The 19,383-nt window shown below is 44.8% G+C and overlaps 1 protein-coding gene across 1 annotated transcript in view; it reads right to left on the bottom strand.

Moving 5' to 3' along the window:
• The window catches only part of IGF2R (insulin like growth factor 2 receptor), a 124,515-nt gene extending 105,367 nt beyond the window's left edge, over window positions 1-19,148 (bottom strand). The window contains exon 1 of the mRNA XM_049904986.1: window positions 18,979-19,148. Within this exon, the coding sequence (XP_049760943.1) occupies window positions 18,979-19,148 (170 nt within the window). The remainder of the gene's footprint in view (window positions 1-18,978) is intronic.
• Between the last annotated feature and the right edge of the window lie 235 nt (window positions 19,149-19,383).

Raw genomic sequence — 19,383 nt, 5'->3', positions numbered from 1 at the left:
AACTTAAAGAGACTGTGGATTCTAAAATGAATTCTGTGATTGAAATATACCCTACTAAAAAAAAAAAAAAAAGGTGTGGATAATTAGCTGTATAAGCTAAGCATATAAGGCTGGATCCTCCCCTTAGTTAAAGGAAGTTTCATGTTATTTTCCTCCGGACTATAATCACATCGCTTCTGCTGTAACTATGTTGGAATACTGGAATCAGTCTGCATCTGTTCAGTGGCACAGAGCTTCCATTTTAACCTCATTTGGTTTAAATTTCATAATATCCTGAAAGGTGCTGGCAGATTACCAATTAGAAGGAAGCACACAAGTCATATACTGTCAACCAACTACAGACAGGAAGGCGTTTCTACTTTCCCAATACCGCTCCAACAAATGCCACGTTTAAAATCAATTCTGCTCAAGGCTAAACCAATCTAGCGGCAGCAGCAATGAAGAAACATCAGATTTAAAATGTCAAGGTCTAAGCTATGCAAATCTAGCTGGCCAACACAATTGCCTATAATTTAGAAAGCTGACGTAATGAAGAAAAATGCAGGGCCGGCACGCCTGAATAAGTTATATAATTTCTACCAAAAAGTTCTAAACAAGGAGCCCTCAGGTACAACTGTACAATATTTTAAGGCTATTTTTCATTGATATATTACCATGACACCTTTCAAAACTCTGCATATGTCATTTATGAAGACCAGCAAAATTGTGATACACTGCAACATGTAGCTTTGGGTTCATTTTTAAAAGAGCTAACATCTAAAGTACGTAAAATTCAAGCATAAAATTTATGGTATGCCCAACCAAAGAAAAAAATCTTAGAAAATCTGATTCCTTCCTTCCACCACAAAACATGTCCATGAACTGTAATTCTGTCCTCTCGTTCACTGTCATGTATCCACACTATTTTGAAATATCTTAGTTCCCTCGCTTCTGAGAGCCTTGGGTTTTATGGCAACAGTCATGTAGCCATTAAGCATTTTACTACTGGCCTACAATTATCAGTCTATAAAGCAGAACAGCAGCACAGTGGAATCTGTAATAAAATTAATAAACGTGTGAATCTATAATTTTGTCTCCTTTAAAAAAAAATCTCCATTGGTGTTACACAAGCTAAATTCATACAGCAATATATAATACACGGTCACTGGCTAGAGAAATATTTTTCCAAATCTAGAGTAAGCAACAAATCCAAAACTTCAGGGACAATGGGAATGCTAAGTCTTTCCAACCTGAGCATCCAAAAAGATTTTCCTACTTTTGGCATACATCCAAGTACTCCAACAGCATATTCAAGAAATCGTTTGGCTCACTACAGCTCCAGCTCATACATCCAGCCCACTGACCTTCAAAAATCTGGAACAGTATCCTAAATTAAGAAGGGGCGGGGGGGAAGTCAAGAAAGAAGGAGGACATAGAAAGAGGCAGGGCTCCCAAAATGGATATTTGCAGCAGAATGTCAAGCTCATAATGTAACCACTGTTCTCAACAACTTTCTACTGTTAACATTGAAAGAGAAAAATCTGATTTTGGCACTATGATTTAATCTGAAGACCGGGAGAACACATGAGTTTGACACAGCATGGCCAGAGCTTATATAGGAAGTAATTCACTTCCTATTTTAACAAACCCGCAAAGCTGTGTATGAAGATATGGGGCCTGCAAAAAAAAAAAAAAAAGGGCAAGGAAGCACCAGACGTAAGTCTTTCATTTTCATCGATAGTGTTAGACAAGGTTTGGAAGCTGGAAGCCACCAGTTTGATAGAGAGGGGTCAAGGCTGGAAGCAAGGCTCTCAGTCAAGCATGATATCTAGGTCAGCCTAAGAGCCAAAGGCACTGAGAGTAAGCAACACGGGAGCCAACAATGGTTTTAAAAGCAGCAGTGTGAACTTGAAATAGAGCAACGTGGGCTTCCCTCAGAAAGTGCCACGCAAGAGTGGGAAGGGCTGCGGCTTGACGCCCAGGCCTGGGCCTGAATCCCTGCCCCACCACTGACCAGCCATGTGGGACGTGCTTTATCGCTCTGAGCCACAACTTCCTCATCTATAAAACTGAGCTGCCCTGCAAGGTCACTGGGAGGAAAAACAAGACAGTAAATGTAGACTATGATCTAATGCTTTCATCTGGATGAAGAGAAAGATTCAAAGTCCTTAAAAATTGAGTTTACAAAAAAAAAAAAAAAACTGGGGACTCCCAAAGGAGTGTCACATGACAACATGAAATGCTGTAAGGCAAAGGATGGTGCTGGCAAGGAATTAGAGCTGGGAATGAGAGGTAAGCCCCTGCCATGGGCCATCGCCACTGAGCTGATGGAACCGGGTCTCTGGATGGCACACGCACACACAAGCTGCCTCGTGGCACTTCTCAGGTCAGACGCAACAACGATGGGTCTACCCAATCCTGCACCATCTAACCACCAGCTGCCACAAGGACAGAGGTCTGAAAAGAAACTTCTGACAGAGAAGCAGGGGAGGGACAGGACACACTCTTCTCAGAGTGGTTTCATTGCTACACAATGCATAGCATTTTAGTAAATTGCTAAGTACCCATCCACAGCATAAAGCTACCAAGAAGGAACCTGACTCTGGACATCAGAAGATGGCCGTTCCCCCTCTGCTGCTATGCATGCCTGTTTTCTGCTCAGATCAACTCCCTGGAACCAGAAGCAGCCAGTATCTCAATCCTAAACTCTGCTCCACGCCCATTTTTGAAAAGCCACGGAGTTCCCTCTCGTACTTTGTTTCTCACATGTAGAAAGAGTAGTATCATAGGCTAAGCCCCCTTCTTGATTAACTGCCTTTACATTAATCCAGCCCACAGCACACACTCAGTCCCTAGTCTACCTGTCACCAACATGCTTCCTTTAGAGCCCTACCTACAAGGAAAGGTCTTCCCTTTCCTAATTTCTGGGCCAGTCAGCTCAGCAGACTAGTGCACGACACTAACGAGGCCAGAGTCAGGTGCTAGTTCTTCACAAAGACCAATTAGGTTGACACAGGAGAAAAATCTCTGCTTTGAAGATGCTGGGGTCAAATGGCAGACTAACACAAATGGCTCAGCAAAACCTCTCAGCAGGGGAAAAGGAAACACACACACACCACATGCAAACACAAACATACCACACATGTGCACACATGCTCACACACCACACTCACGCACACCACACATACCACACTTACACACACACACAGAGCACATTCCTTTAAGGCCAAATCCGTTTTCACCTTTATGAATTCATAAAAAACCACAGCATTATTCCACACCGTCCTTAAAAGCTGAGCAATTAGTGCCCTGCACTATGCTTAAGTGGCTTATGCCATCATCATCATCAACCGTCACACCCAATCCCTCAGGGTAGGCATGCTGCCCCCTTTTACAGTCACAGACACTAGAGCCTATGGAGGTCAGCGACCCTGCCTAGGGTCACAAATTCAGAACTTGGCAAAGCCAGTATCTGAATGAGGCTATGAGATGGAATGGGCTGGACAGCAAGGGGTTTGGTTTTTTGTTTTTCTGTCTAACTGAGGTGCCTGTGTTATCGCTACTACTACCACCCCTGCCGTGAAGAGAAAAGCCAGCTGTTTGCTGCTATTCCTAGCAGATAATCTTGCCTCCTACTCCACTGAGGCAATCAATGCCATCACAATGTCCACATATTCCTATTACATCTACCAACCTACTTGCATTTGTCCCCACTCTCCCTTCCCTCAGGTGACTGTCTGCACTGCTCCCGAGACCACTCCTTCACCTGTGCCCTGGGTCCCATTTGCGACAGCACCCCTACAAAGGGTTTTCGTATCTCTCTCTCTCTCCTCCTGCCCTCCCTTCTACCTGTGCTGCTGGTTTTTCCTCCCTGTGCTAGATCATTCCCATCAGTGCTTAAACCTTTGGTAACACAGCCCATTTCTAAAAACACTCCCTCAACCCCACATCCCACTGCAGCTACCAGCCCATTTGTCTCCTCATAAGGATTTACTGTCTCCACTTCCTATCCTCCCACTCTCTCTTGACTCCAATTGGGCTTTTATCCCCACTCCTCCACCAAAACACTGGTCAATGTCTCCAGCGACCTCCAGGCTGCAGAAATCAATGGTCAGGTCTCTGTCTTCACCTTACTTGATGCTCCACATCTGCCACACCTGATCCCTTTCTTCCTCCAACACTCTCTTCCTCTGGCTTCCAGGACATCGCTGTCTCTTGGCTCTCATTCTGCCTCTCTGACAGCACCTCATCTTTCTCCTGGTTTCTCATCAGATCGTAGGCCTCTGAGGGTTCTGCCTATACTCACCCCTAAGTGATCTCATCCAGTCGTGTGTTTTTCCATCTATACAACGGCAGTTCTCAAATTTCTATCTCCAGCCCAAGCCACTCCCCTCAACGCCACACGCACCACTGTAACTACCAACTCAACCCCTCCATTCAGATGTCTACTTGTTGTTGTTGTTGTTGTGTGCTGTAGGGTCGATTCCAACTCATAGCCACCCTACAGGACAGAGTAGAGCTACCCCATAGGGTTTCTAAGCAGCACCTGGTGGATTTGAACTGCCAACCTTTTGATTAGCAGCTGAGCTCTTAAACACTAGGCCACCACGACTTCAGATGTCTACTAGGCCAAACTCCTTATAGTCCTCCTAAGCTTGCATTTCCCACAGCCCCCCTCCCCATCTCTGAAAACGACAACTCCATCCTTTCAGTTGTTCAAGCCACAAACCTAAGAGTCATCCTTATTCTTCTTTATCTCCTCACATCCCAAATCCAATCATCAGCAAATCCTACCAACTGCACCTTCAAAATACCCAGGATCTAACCAGTTTTCACCAAATCTACTGCTACAACCCCAGTCCAATTTATTACAGTAAAACCTGTGAAAGCCGGAACCCGTGTGAGGCAGAAACCTGTCAAAGAAGGAAAATTCAAATATTTTCCACTAATAGAGAATGATAGAAGAGTGGTAAGACTGCACCTTGTCAAAGGTGCAAAACGCGCAAGACCCAGAATAACAAGGTTGTCCCGTCAAGTTCCAGCTCTCCCAGGTTTCGCTGTATCATTTCTAATCTGGTCTACTGACTTCCCCTTGTCCTATGTCCCTCCTCTGCCAAAAATCCTCCAAGGGCTTTCTTCTTCCTCAAGCAAAAGAGAAAGTCATGACAATAACCTACAAGACCAGGCCTCCTTGTGAGCAGCCATCTAAGATACTCCACTGGTCTTACCCATTCATGAGCAAGGAAGAATCAAGAAAACTAAAGACACAAGGGAAAGATTAGCCCAAAGGACTAACGGACCACATCTACCACGGCCTCCACCAGACTGAGTCTAGTACAACTACATGGTGCCCGGCTACCGCCACTGACTGCTCTGGCAGGCCTCACAACAGAGGCTCCCAGACAGAGTTGGAGAAGAATGTGGAACAAAATTCTAACTCACAAAAAAAGACCAGACTTACTGGCTTGACAGAGACTGGAGAAACTCCAAGAGAATGCCCCGATGATACCCTTTTACCTCAGTAATGAAGTCACTCCCGAGGTTCACCACCCAAAGTTTAGACAGGGTCATAAAACAAAACAAGACTAACGGGGCATACCAGCCCAGGGACAAGCACTAAAAGGCAGGAGGGGACAGGAAAGCTGGTAAAAGGGAACCCAAGGTCAAGAAGGGAAGAGTGTTGACATGTCGTGGGGTTGTTAACCAATGTCATAAAATAGTGTGTATACTATTTAATGAGAAGCTACTTTGTTTTGTAAACCTTCATCTAAAGTTCAATAAAAAAAAAAAAAGAAAAACCTGGAATCTGATTTCCAGTACTTGCACCTGAATTTACCTCTCCAACTTAAAAAAAAAAGACCAGGCCTCCAGCTCTTTCTCTGATGTCCTCTCAGTGCCCACTATGCTCCAGTCCCACTAGCCCCCTTCCAGTCCTCAGACACGGCAGGCATGCTCCCCTGTCAGAGCAACTGTGAAAGTGAACCCACAAGCTAGAATGCTAACACTCCAGTTAGATAGCACAGTTCACTCCCTGACTTCATCATCTCTGTCTACATGTCAGCTTACAGAAAGGCCCTGTCACTGCCCCCCCCCCACCACCTTATACCTCCTAGTCCCTCCTTCAGGACAGCATGCGAAGACCAAGTGCTACCAAATCAAGAATTCACACTGCCGCCACCTCCTCTAATGGGTCAACTCTAAAAAGAACAGAAAAAGGGGACTCATTGGCTTTGAATGCCTTCATCTCATTGTGGTGAGTAACACTTCTACAGCAGACACCAGGTGGGGGAGCCCTCAGAGGAACAACGAGGATGACTCATTGGAGACACACCCTTGTCACTTCTAGGAAACCCCGCGTCTTCAGCACTTCCATTCTGGTGGCTTCGTTTTTCTATTTGCAGGCCAGCAGCACGGAGTGCTGGGGGAGTTTTGGTTTTAAGTATAAAACGATGCTTTAAAATTTATAAATGATTTTAGAGGTACTCACACAGATGGCAACAAATTAATTTTACACATGGCCATGGTCTAACGGTCAATGTGTTCCTGCAGTGAGCACCCATGGCCACTTCTCCCACTTAGTTTCAGCACACACAGGTGTGTGAAGACTATTTACAGCATTAAAGCACAAAGGCTCTAATTAGAGAGTTCCTAAACTCTCCCCACGGCCTCCTACTAGCAACTGAATTTCAAAGCCCATTTGTCACTGTTTGCACATTCACTCATCTTCCCTTAGCCCCTCTATATCCTAAAACTAAGATTAGTGTTTTACATCCTCTCTGATTTCCTATGACTGTCCTTACCTCTAAGAACAAGCAACCATTCTTGTAGGGCTCTGCTCCTTCACCCTGACGAACCTGCCCTCCATGTGTTCACTGAACTAGGCTGCCCCAGAGGCTCTAAAGGCAGCATGCAAAAGGGAGAAAATCCCACTCCCGGTCTCCAGCTGATTTAAAGGGCAGGTTTCAGTCTCACAGGAACCAGAGGGGCCAGGAGCCTCCCACTGTGAAGAGTTCACACCGTCTGCTCTACTGCACTGGCTAACAACACAAACAGAATACCAGGCCGATGGCATCTGGCTGTGGACACCTCACACGTGAACACAGGAGCTCTCTGCCCTGTTGTTTGGCACGGTGCTGTTCACCATGCACTTTCACGCCCGTCCCCTCCAGCCTGAACTGCTGCTCCCCACGGCTGTAGACGGCCGTCTACAACAGACACCGCAGACCTGAGCGTCCACCACTCCCCCCAACCCCGCCACCTCCCTGGGAAGCAGGGTAAAGCTTAAGGGAGGACAGGATCCCCTTCTGACCACCAAGACCCACGCAGAAGCCAACTGGGGGGCTGCTGGAAAAGTGCCTGACTCCTACAGAGATAAACCAGGAGAGCCCCTCTTCTTCCTCTGGTTGGTGGAAGCGTGGCAGCCCTCCTGCCCCCAGCCTGGGAGAGAAGCCAAGGCCAGGACCCCACAGAAAAGGAACCAGGGCCCCAATCTATGGCACCTGGCACCCACCCAAGCCCCACCCCTCCCATGATCAAGTCCCGCATCGTTTAAGTTCATTCAAGTTGAAGCTTCCTGCTACTCGCCACCGAAGGCATCCTGAATGAGTCTTACCTCGGACTCACAGAATTCAGGGTACAAAACCAACCCCAAGATTCACATTGTCCAGTGATTTCAAAACTTTTTTTAAACTGGAAACCTTTCTTTCTCAAAAAGGAATTCTACGTGGAGTGCTACAATATAAGACAGATAAAGAAGACATGCTTTTTGGCTGGGGGAAGAATCCCAAGGCACTGAGGGAGACCCCCAGGTGCAGGGTGACAGTCTCAAAAACAAAAAGCCACTGATCTAACGTGGCAACTCTAACTACAGATTAGCAGCAGTAACCAGCTCATTACCTACCACTGATGACCACTGAGGATGGGCCAGGCACATTCTAATTCTCACACCACCCTGAAAAACAGGGTCAGTATCCTGATGTGACACCCAAGGAAATTGAGGCCTCAGAGGTTCAGTCACTTGCCCAAGGCCTCACAACTAGAAAAGGGAGGAGCCCATATTCAAAAACCAGGACACTGACTTCCAAAACTTGACTCCCACTGCTCTTGAAGGGGAAATGGAGATCCGGAGAAAGGAAGGGATGTGACCAGGCCAACTCAATAATCCAGGGCTCCCTGCCTCAGACTGCAGGCAGGGCACCCTGCACGCTGCCAACGGCAATCACAGGGGGTGAGCAGCTGTCTCCTGCCAGGAAAAGGGCTCAGATGTGACACTTAGGAGGAGAGAAAAGAACCCAAGCCCCCAGACCAGCCCCAGAAACAACAACCAGCCAGACGCACACCCTGCCCCTCCCCCCAACCCAGTGAAAAACCCAGCCTCCCCAAAAACACTTTCCAGCCAAGCGCTGACAACTGCTTCCAACCCACCCTACGCAGCTGCACAAGCCGCGGCGGCACATGTCCAAGTGGAGACTGAACTGCCAGGAGCACAGCAGAGACTCCCATCATTAGAAGGAAGGGCACTAACAGTATGAAAATGAAATGAGAAACCCAGACAAAAGATACTGGGCCCAAGGAAGGAGCATGAATAGACCCATCGGTGCAGGACTTTCCAGTGCACCCTCAGTGAGACGATGAAAGCTGCAGTATCCACGCAGAACGGATGGCAGCCAGGAAAAGACATCAACCGAAGACCTCGCTGAAATATAAGACAACAGAAAAGTTGATCACCATATGAACAGAGACAAAAGGAGAGCTGGCAGGCTAGGAGGAAGGGGCAGGGAAATTCCCCTAGAACCTGTCCAAAGTGATAACCAGACACAAATATTAACAAACAAATAAATGTAAAGCAAGACAAAGGATAAGTTAGGATAAAGGAAAGCTAAACGGCACAAATAATAAAACTTAGACCCAGAGAACATTTTTCCGAACACACGCACAGATACTCACAACTTGACTAGGTGCTAGGCCACAAGGGAAATGTCAATAAATTCCACAGAGAAGCTGTGATCTGTACAGACCACACTCACTGACCACAGTGGGAAAAATTATAATAAAGATAACCCCCAAAATTCACTTACCTGGAAAAAAAAATTCTAAAAAATTAATGGGTCCAGGAAGTTGAAATATTTACAGCCACTGGAAAGAAATATTTAGAACTGAAGGATAAAAAAAAAAAAACCTATGTATCAAAATTTATCACAGTGGTATGGTACTCAAGAGAAATGGTTTTAAATGCATTCTTAATTATGTAAAATGATTTAAAATTAAAGGTCTAAGCTTTCAACTCAAACTAGAAAAGTAAAGCTGAGATAGAAGTTAGTATACAAAGCAAAAATTAACCAAATGATAGAGAGGGTAAACAGAATAATAGAATTTTTGAAAAGACTAAAAAAGGTAAATAAATCTTTAGTGAATATGATTAAGAAGAGCACATACACATCATGAATTTTTATTTTTAATTTACCTGCAAAGATAAAGAGTATTTTCAAAAGTGTATCAGACAGAAAAGAAGTTGAAGAGACACATCTCCAAAGAAGATAATACAGATGGCCAATAAGTACATGAGAACGTGCTCAGTGTCATTAGTCAACAGGGAAATGCAAATCCAAACCCCAATGGGACACTACTTCTCACTTACTAGCATGGATATACTAATAAAAAAAACTTTTTTTAAACAGAAAATAACAAGTGTTGGTAAGGATGTGAAGAAGCTGAAACCCTCCTCATACACAGCTGGTGGGAATGTAAAATGGTCCAACCACTATGGAAAATATTTTGGCAGTTCCTCAAAAGGTTAAACAGAATTAGCACTTTAAAAAAACCGTTGCTGTCAAGTTGGTCCCAACCGTTAGCGACCCTACAGGACAGAGCAGAACTGCCCTATAAGGTTTCCAAGGCTGTAATCTTTACAGAAGCAGACTACCACATCTTCCTCCCACTGAGCAGCTGGTGGGTTCAAACTGCCGATTTTTCAGTTAGCAGCTGAGCACTTAACCACCGCACCACCAGGGCTCCAAGAACTGAAAACAGGTTCTCAAATAAGTACATGTGCATGCATGTTCGTAGCAGCAGTGTTCACGATAACCCAAAGGTGGAAGCACATGGAAACCCTGGTGCCGTAATGGTTGAGTGCTATGGCTGCTAACCAAAAGGTCGGCAGTGTGAATCCACCAGGCGCTCCTTGGAAACTCTATGGAGCAGTTCTACTCTGTCCTACAAGGTCGCTATGAGTCGAAATCAACTCAACAGCAAAGGGTTTCAATTGGTTTCCATATATATACACCAAAAAAAACCCTGCTGCCATCGAGTCGATTCTGGCTCATAGCAACCCGAGAGGATAGAGTAGAACTGCCCCACAGGGTTTCCAAGGAGAGGCTAGTGGGTTCTGGTTAGCACTGATACATGCTACGACATGGATAAACCTTGACAACATTATGCTAAGTTAAAGAAGCCAGACACAAAAGGTCACACATTGTATGGTTCTACTTATATGAAACATTCAGAACAGATAAATCCATAGAGACAAACACAGATTGGTGGTTGCAGGGGCTGGGGAAATGGGGAGGAACTGGGCATCAAGGAAGGGATTTGACTCTGGAGTGATGGAAATATCCTGGAACTAGAGGTAGTGGTTGCACAATACTGTCATGAGCTAAAAGCCACCGAACTGTTCACTTTAAAATGGTTATATCTTATGTTACATGAATTTCACCTACTTTTTTTTTAACTTCAGGGAAATAATTCTTTAAGAAAACAAAAGTAGAACAGCATGTTACATACGTACATATGAATACATAAAATGACAATTTTCTAGAAAAACAGATTACCATAATTGGCTAAAGACAAAGTACTAAATCTGAAGAGATAAGTAAACTAGATGCAATGGTTAATTTTACGTGTCAACTTGGCTAGGCTATGATTCCCAGTGATTGCGCCAAATACTAGTCTAAACTGTAGTTCTCTAATATAATGTAATGATCTTCCATAATTTAAAAGTAGCATAATCAATCAGTTGAAAAGGGAATTTGCCTAAGCCTCCAGAGTATAAATAGATATTCTAGCAGAACTCACCCTCTTTCTTCACTCTGCACCGTTTCCATCGCCTGACCTACAGATCTTGGATCTCAAGCCTACAGAAGTCTCCAGACTGCCCACCTGACCTACGGATGTTGGACTTGCCAACTGCCACAACCACATAAGCCAATCCCTTGAAGTAAATCAATTAATCACTCTGTGTGTGTGTGTGTGCACGCGCGCATGCACGCGCTTACATCAGTGTTCTGTTTCTCTAGAGAACCCTGATTAAAACACAAGATAAAACTGCAACAGGAGTCAAAAACTCCTCCTCCTGCCATAGCCCACCTCCTCAAAGGTACTAGGCCCAGAGAGTTTTACTGGTGAGTTCTACCAAAACTGAAGGAAAGAGAAAATGTCAATCTTATACAAAAACCATTCCACTGAATACAGAAATACTAGAAGCTAACTAGCTCACTACACAAAGCAACATTCCTTGATAACCAAAATCTGTCAAGAGCAGCACAGCAAAGAAATTACAGACAATATTACTTACAAACACAACTTACAACATCCTACATAAAATATTAACAAATAAAACAGACTATCTGCATGGAAAAAAATGAACTTTCACCCTTTCCTCACAACACACACAGAAATTAACTCAAAAAACTTAACACAGAGCTAAAATTAAAACTATAAAACCTTCTATAAAAAAACACAGGAGACAATTTCTGCAACCCTGGAGTAGGCCAGTGTTCTCAACGGAGGCAATTTTGCCCAACAGGGGTCATTTGGCAATGCCTGGAGACATTTTGTTTGTCACACTGTGGGGTAGAGAATATTACTAGCATCTATGCTGCTTAACGTCACATAACACAGAGGGCAGCCCCACTATAAAGAATTATTCAGCCCAAAATGTCAACAGTGCTGCGGTTGAGAAACCCTGAGATAGGCGAAGACTTCTTAGGCTACAAAAAGCACAAACCACAAAATGATATAAAATAAGATTTAAAAAAAATATAAACAAGACTTCATCCAAATTAAACTCATCTATCCTTCAAAAGACATTAAGAAAATGAAAACACAAGCTACGTTTTGGAAGAAAATATTCATAATACACATTACACATTTCTATCAAAAGATTTGTATCCAGAATACATAAAGAACTCTTAAGGCTCAATAAGACAAAAAAAAAAAAAAAAAATTTTTTTTTCAAGGAGTGGGTGTTGTGAGTTGAATAGTGTCCCTCCAAAATTCATGTCTACCCAGATCTTCAGAATGTGACCTTAATGAGAAATAGGGTCTTTGCGGATGTAACTACACAGTTAAATGAAGATGAGATCATATGAGATTCGGGTGGTCCCTAAATCCAATGACTTGTGTCATTGTAAGGAGAAGCCACAAAGACACTGAAGGAAGATGACCATGTGAAGAGAAAGACAGAGATTGCAGTGATGTGCCTACAAGCCAGGGAACGCCAAGGATCGCCGGCAATCGCCAGAAGCTAGAGAGGAGGCATGGGCCAGATTCTCCCTCAGAGCCTCCAGAGGGAACCAACCCTTCCTATACCTTGATTTTAGACTTCTGGCCTCCTAGTTGGTGTAATCTGTTGTGGCAGCTTAAGGAAACTAATAAAAGGGGCAAAAGATTTTAACATATACTTTAAAAAAGAAGACAAGCATATGAGATGATGTTCAACATCATTAGTCATCAAGGATATGCAAATTAAAACCATATTGCCGTACCACTACAAATCCACTGCTGTTGTTAGCTGCCTTCATTCAGGTCAGCCCCTGACTCATGGTGACCCCATACACAGCAGAAAAAAGGCTGCCAAGTCCTGTGACATTCCCATGATCAGTTGTGAATCAAGCCCTCGCGATCCACTGGGTTTCCAACGGTTGATTTTCAGAAGTAAATCACCAGGCCTTTCTTTCTACTCCACCTTATTCTGGAAGTTCCACTGAAAGCCATTCAGCATAATGGCAACCCACAGTCCGCCACTGACAGAGGAGTCGCAGCTACACATGAAGTGTATCGGCCAGGAGTCAAAAGGAAGGCGGAAATTCTACCGCTGAGCCACCACCGTCTCATACAAACCCACTAGGATGGCTAACGAGACCAAGTGTTGATAAGGAAGTGGTGCAACTGGAAGTCTCATACATAGCTGATGGGAACACAGAATGGTACAACCACTTTGGAATACAGCGTTACAGTTCCCATAAAGTTAAACGAATACCATTCATTCAGGAATTCCACGTCTAGGTATTTATCAAGACAAAAAAGAATGCATATGGTCACACAAAATCTCATACATGGATATTCACAACAGCTTTATTCATAATAGCCAAAGACTAGAAACAACTCAAACACCCATCAACAGGTGAATGGCTAAATATAATGTGGTATATATAACCATACAATCGAATATTGCTCAGTAATAAAAAGAAATGAATTGCTGATACATATAACAACATAGACAAAATTCAAAATAATTGCTCTGAGTGATTGAAGCACCTATAGATGCTTATACTTTATGAAATTCTAGATAAGAAAAAACTATTCTGATAGAAGCAGTCGGGGGTTTCCTGAGGCTGAGGGTTTGGGAGGAGAGAGTAGACATGAGTTAACTAACTGAAGGGATGAAAATGTTCTGTGTCTGGCCTGCCATGGTGGCTACATGACTATATCCATGTCAAAACTTAAAAACTGGTGTATTTTATTTTACAGCAAAATTTATGAGAGCTGGAATTGACTGAGACTGCCGTGTTTTTCTGGGTCTATCAACTTTTCCACCTTCAAAAGGGTGCAGTCTTACCACTTTTCCACCACTCTCCGTTAATAGAAAATATTTTCGTGTTCCTTCTCGGACAGCTTTCTGCCTTATACAGGTTTTGGGTTTGATAGGTTCTACTGTATCAAAGTTGGTTTTTAAAATTATCAGCAACAGATTCCAGCAGTGTATTTTAAGAGTACTACAACAAGACAGGATATTTTAGAAATAAAGATAGTACATTAGAAAATGTATCATTAAAAGAGAAAAAAAAAAACACAAAATTCAATCGATGCCAGAAAAGTGTATGATAAACTTTAATAGTTTCACACAAAAAAACTTGGCAAACGTGATAGAAGGTATTTATCAGAAATGCACAGTGAATATCGTACTTTCTGGTTAACCATCTGACGCATTCCCATTAATACGAAGAAACCCTACCACTGCTACTAACCAGTATTATAACAGAAAGCCTAGTGAATATGATAAAACTCAAAGGAATAAGAGACATTAAGTTAAGAAAAAGAGATCTGAAGTTGTCATCATTTACAGATGATAAAAGTAAAATCTACCTAGGAAGTTCAAGTGATAATAAATTAACTGACAAACTACCAGAACTAATAAAAGCTCACCAAGAGGGCTCCACACAAAATTTAAAGACAAAAACCAATAGCTTTCCGATACACCAGCAAAACAAACAAAAAGTTACAGATTAAAATATCCCATTATCAATAGCAACGAAATCTAGGACATGCCTACGGATAAACCTAAAAAGAAAGATGTCAAGACATTTATGTCAAGAGCTACAATGCTTGTGCCGGAGAAAGTAAAAGAAGACTGCAATGAACAGACAGCGCTGTCACGTTCACACATGGGTAGACTCAGTAATTTAGGAAAACTGACACGTGTACAATAATCTATAAATTCTACGGAAGCTCAATCAGTCTAAGATTTGTCACGAAGCTTGACAAGATAATTCTAAAATTCATATGGCAAAAATAAATGCCCAAGTCTCCCCAAAACAATGGGGTGGGGACAGGTACCTCCCTTTGCAATAGAGACATGCTATACTGTGGCCAGGATCTGGGCTGCCTGAGGCCCAGTTCTGGTCCCTGAATTTTCACTGCCCAGTTCAATGCAGTTTTACTTGTTAAGATCAAAATAGAGGACGCCAAAATTATTTTTCTCCAACCATCTTTTAAAAATTCCTTTCTCTACGGAACACTGGTAAGAGATGAGGATCAGGCATTCATTTCCTAGGAATTTATCAGGATGCTGTTCTAAAAATTAATCAATGAGTCTTCATGTGCCTGTAATTAGCAATCACAGGCTTCTACACATACGTTTTGTTGGAAGAAATATATACACACCATTGGACATGGTCCAAGTTTAACATGTGGCCCAAATTAGGCATATAAGGATTGTTCTTTTGGAAAAATTTCAGGGGAAAAAAAAAAAAAAAAGTCTCCTTAGAGACAGGAACTAAACCAACCTCAGCCCCCAGCTGGCTTCATTATTCTCTTGTCCTCAAAATAATAAAAACTTTTCAGCATTTATACCCAAACAATTTGGGGAAAATTCGTTCTATATAAATTTTAAAATATTTAACTGCCTAAATCATGCTGACCCCATGCATCATTTTATAATTAGTACAGACCACTAGGACTTCACTTGTGAAGGATGATGTTAACACCACAATAAAGGACGGAAACCCACCTATTTTATAGGTAATACGGCATTTTGCAAAGTTTAAATTGTACAGTAGAAGTAAAGTTACTAATACGCAGCATTCTGACCACTCCAGGGGATTCTGCCCGGCCTAGCCCCTGCCTCCTTGCCCGTAGGTCCCCCTCCCCAGTTTCTGCCTTGTCCTGCCCCACCGATCTGCGCTATCCCTCCCCAGTCTCAAACTCCTTCCCACCCCAGGACCTCTGTGTGTGCGGGTCCCACAGCCTACAACGCTGGCTTCGGGAAACAGGTTCTTCCTACCCCAGCACACCACTTCCCAAGAAACACTGAAGTGATTAATAATCACTAACTTCTTCCACTGCCCAATCCTCTTGACACTGAGAAAACATTATTGAGTCTCTCCAAAGAATAAACACTTATTCCAAGTGCTACTTGGAGCCAGATACACTTTGGGAAACTTGCCTGTGTTGTCCCTGCCTTTCCACGAGTCACCCCCAGAGACCTGGCCTCTCCGTGTACACGAATGTAGTCAAAGCAGCTGCTGAAATCACCCCTCTAGCCTGCTTCCTTCCTCCTGCCCCCCCAACTCCCCAATAACTAATTACACCAGGAACGGCACCCCTACCCGCCACCCACCATGACAGGGTCAGAGCCGAAGCTCACCCAAACCCTCTCCCCCACCCAGCATGCCCCAAAGCTGGTCCTGACTTCCCTCTCCTGGGTCCTATGGGGCAGCAGATAGATGAAAAATACCCTTAAGGCTCTGAGAGCCGGGCTTGAGAGGAGAGATTGCTTCCTGGGAAAGTCAACTCTCTTTTTTAAAGAGTGTGTGAGATTTTGCACCAGAGCTCTAGTTGAAGCTGTACAGTGTCTGGGCACCTGGAAAATGCTGCTGGGATGATGGGGTTCTCAGATAGCCCTTGGCACCAAACTGCAATGAACAAGACTGTTTTCAACGAGAAAATGCAGTCGAAGTTTCCAACAGCCACTTCACAGCCATTTGGAATGTGATCTTTGCAACACTGGAACTGTCTCGATGTGACCAAGCTGCACAAACAAATAGTAACATATGTAGAGGCCTAGCTTTCATGCTCAGGGTGGAGATGGGTGTGACCATGGAAAGAATAGAAAGGTAGCTAACCATGTCCCGCTTCAGCGGATTTTAAAAATAATCAGTTCACATTTGTATTCCCCAAATATGCACTAATGTTAGGAAACTTTTTGCCAGTTCTCTCTCATTAAAAAAAGCAGATTTTTTACCCCCCTTCAAAACAAAACAAAACGCCTTAAAAAGAACGTAAGCAGACGTATCAATTTAAAATAGGAATGGACTGGAAGAATTTCACCTTGCAGGTACTCAATTTAAAACAGAGATGACAATTACTGCAGGAGCTTTGGAAAAGTCTCAAGGTGCAACCATAGAGCAGTTAACCAGATGGGAGAGAGGTGTGTGCAAAGCCAAACTTGAGTTGGCTGTTAGGTTCGTTGTCCTTAGGAAATCTGGCAGAAAACTGAAATCCACCACCTTTAAAGATATTCTAAGACCAGAGAGGGCACACCTTATCATACCAACAGTGCATATCAACCTTCAGAACACTCTAGTATTTATCTGCCCATATATGACAGTGCTCAGAAGGATTTAAAGATACAAAGGCCACTTCCCACTGGACCAAGGGAGGTGTTGTACCTGAAGATGAAGTTAATAAACACAGGTTCCCAACACTTCAGGGACTTCTTGTTAGGTGCCATCGAGTCAGTTTCAACTCATAGTGACCCTACATACAACAGAATGTAACGCTGCCCGGTGTTTCATTCTGTTGTGCATCACGTTCATTGTCGTTTGAGCCCATTGTTGCAGCCACTGTGTCAATTCATCTTGTTGAGGGTCTCCACCTCGTTTGCACTTCAGTGACTGGCCTAGTGCAAAAGCAAGCTCCCCGGCCACCACATCAGCCACAGGGCATGGGTCTTCTCTTGAGGCCAATTTTTACCCTGAACTATTGAGAAGCAAATTCCAATTTTCTAACATCATCTAAGAGCTGGACATCACCAGCCCGACTGAGTTAATTCCTCAGGGATGTTTTTGGTCAGACCAACCAGTGTTTCTGCCTTTCAGTGTGGGTCTCCTCCTGACCTTGTTTCTGAGACACTGCCCTCTTCTAAGTTGCCACCTTTTTTTTTCTGTATCAAGCACATGTTACTATGTATCTTAGGGCAGCTAACTGGCTCACAAACTATTATGCAGTAAACTCTCCCTTCACTGCCCCACCCATCTCAAAAAAAAAAAAAAAAAAGAGGGAAGGAAATCTTGGACATGAACCTTACCAAAGCGCTTCTATTTGATCTTTGTCTCACTCCTCTGGGAGTAATCCTGCAAGTTCTAAACTCTACGGTGCTACTAAGAATGTCTCTGAATGGAGGGAAGAATAGGAACCTCACAAACCTGACCACAAAGTAAAACTTCAGCTCCCAGTATACTCAACTTCATTTCATTCTGAGAAGTAACTTGCTGCTGCCCAGGAAAATCATCAGGGTCACCAGGGGTGGACTGTTCCCTAGTCTTTCAAAACTTTTCAGTCTGCTTGCTTTTTACTAAACTTCAGAAAACAAATAAAAGCTTGAATTTTACATCATCCTAAATCGTCCAGAGGAAGTTGCTCAAAAAAATTCACAGAATTGGAAGTTCCCAAACCCATGGTTTCTCTCAGTCCGAGCACATGAACAGCACTCAGTGGGGCTAAGGATTATACCATCATGGTTCCCAGAGCAAAACGCTCCACCGCTAGAATAATCCACCCCAGAGACAATGACATCATGTGAGCAACTAGACGGAAAACTGGGATTGGAGAGGTGAAGGATAAAATCTTGACAGCAGAATACAGGACGACCACCATCCCTATCCCCTTAATTAAAAAATTTTTTTAAAAATTTTTTTAACGTCACCTACGGCAGAAAAGCTCTCAGCGACTTTAAAATGAAAATGAAAAACTCACACGGAGGAAATCGATCAGTAAATGAAACCAAAAACACCCAACTCGAAGACTAAGTCTTTCCAGACTCGGGGACCTCCCCAAGGACCCAGCTGATGGAACTTCAACCGAAACGTGGAAGTGGGAACAAAGCAAAGCTGTAGTTCCTGCCTAAACCAACTTTCCCAGACGCACCGCGGAGCAGGCTGAACCGGGCGTGAGGCTACGCACAGGATGTCACCCAGATGGGTCCGGGCAGCCGGCCGCTCGCGCCCCACGCGGCCCCTGACTTAGTGACAGCCACAAGTGGTCCAGGTCAGAGGGCTAGCGGAGCCAGTGCCAGGACCGCGCGCCCCCCGCCCCCGGACGGAGAGGAGCCTCCGCTTTCTGCTCCTTGGCCAACACACTGCCAACTTTCCCTCTCGGAGTCGGGGTGGGAAGTGGACCGGAACCTGGGGCAGAAGCCACCCCGGGACCTCGGACCCTCCCCGGGCGGCCGAGCACCGTGCGCGGCGGGAGGAGGGCGAGGCGCGCGGCTGCCCGGAGACCCACCTGCACAGCTCCGGGAAGCTGGCGCCCTGGGCCGCGGCGCCTGGGCCCCGCGGGCCGCCGGGCGCCGAGACGAGCAGCAGCAGCTGCAGCAGGAGCAGGGCGCGCGGCGGGCGGGCGGCTGGCGCGGGCCGGGGCCCCAGGTGGGCGCTCCGGCCGCCGGCGGCCCCCATCGCGGCGGGCTCGGGGCTGGCGGCGCGCGGCGGCGCGGGGCCGCTCCCGGGACAGGGTCGCGCCGCCAGGGCGGAGGCGGCGGCGGCGGCGGTGGCGGCGGAGGTGCGGGAGACGCCGGAGGAGCCGGGCGGCAGGAGCGGCAGGAGCGAGCGGCTCGGCTGGGCTCGGCGGCGGCGACCCAGGAACCGCGCGTCACGTGACCGCGCGGCACCGCCCCTGCCGTCACGTGACCGC

The sequence above is a fragment of the Elephas maximus genome, chromosome 1 (assembly GCF_024166365.1).
Source record: "Elephas maximus indicus isolate mEleMax1 chromosome 1, mEleMax1 primary haplotype, whole genome shotgun sequence".
Lineage (NCBI taxonomy): Eukaryota > Metazoa > Chordata > Mammalia > Proboscidea > Elephantidae > Elephas > Elephas maximus.
Note: the sequence above shows the minus strand (reverse complement) of the source record. Positions and strands in the feature narration are given on the sequence as shown.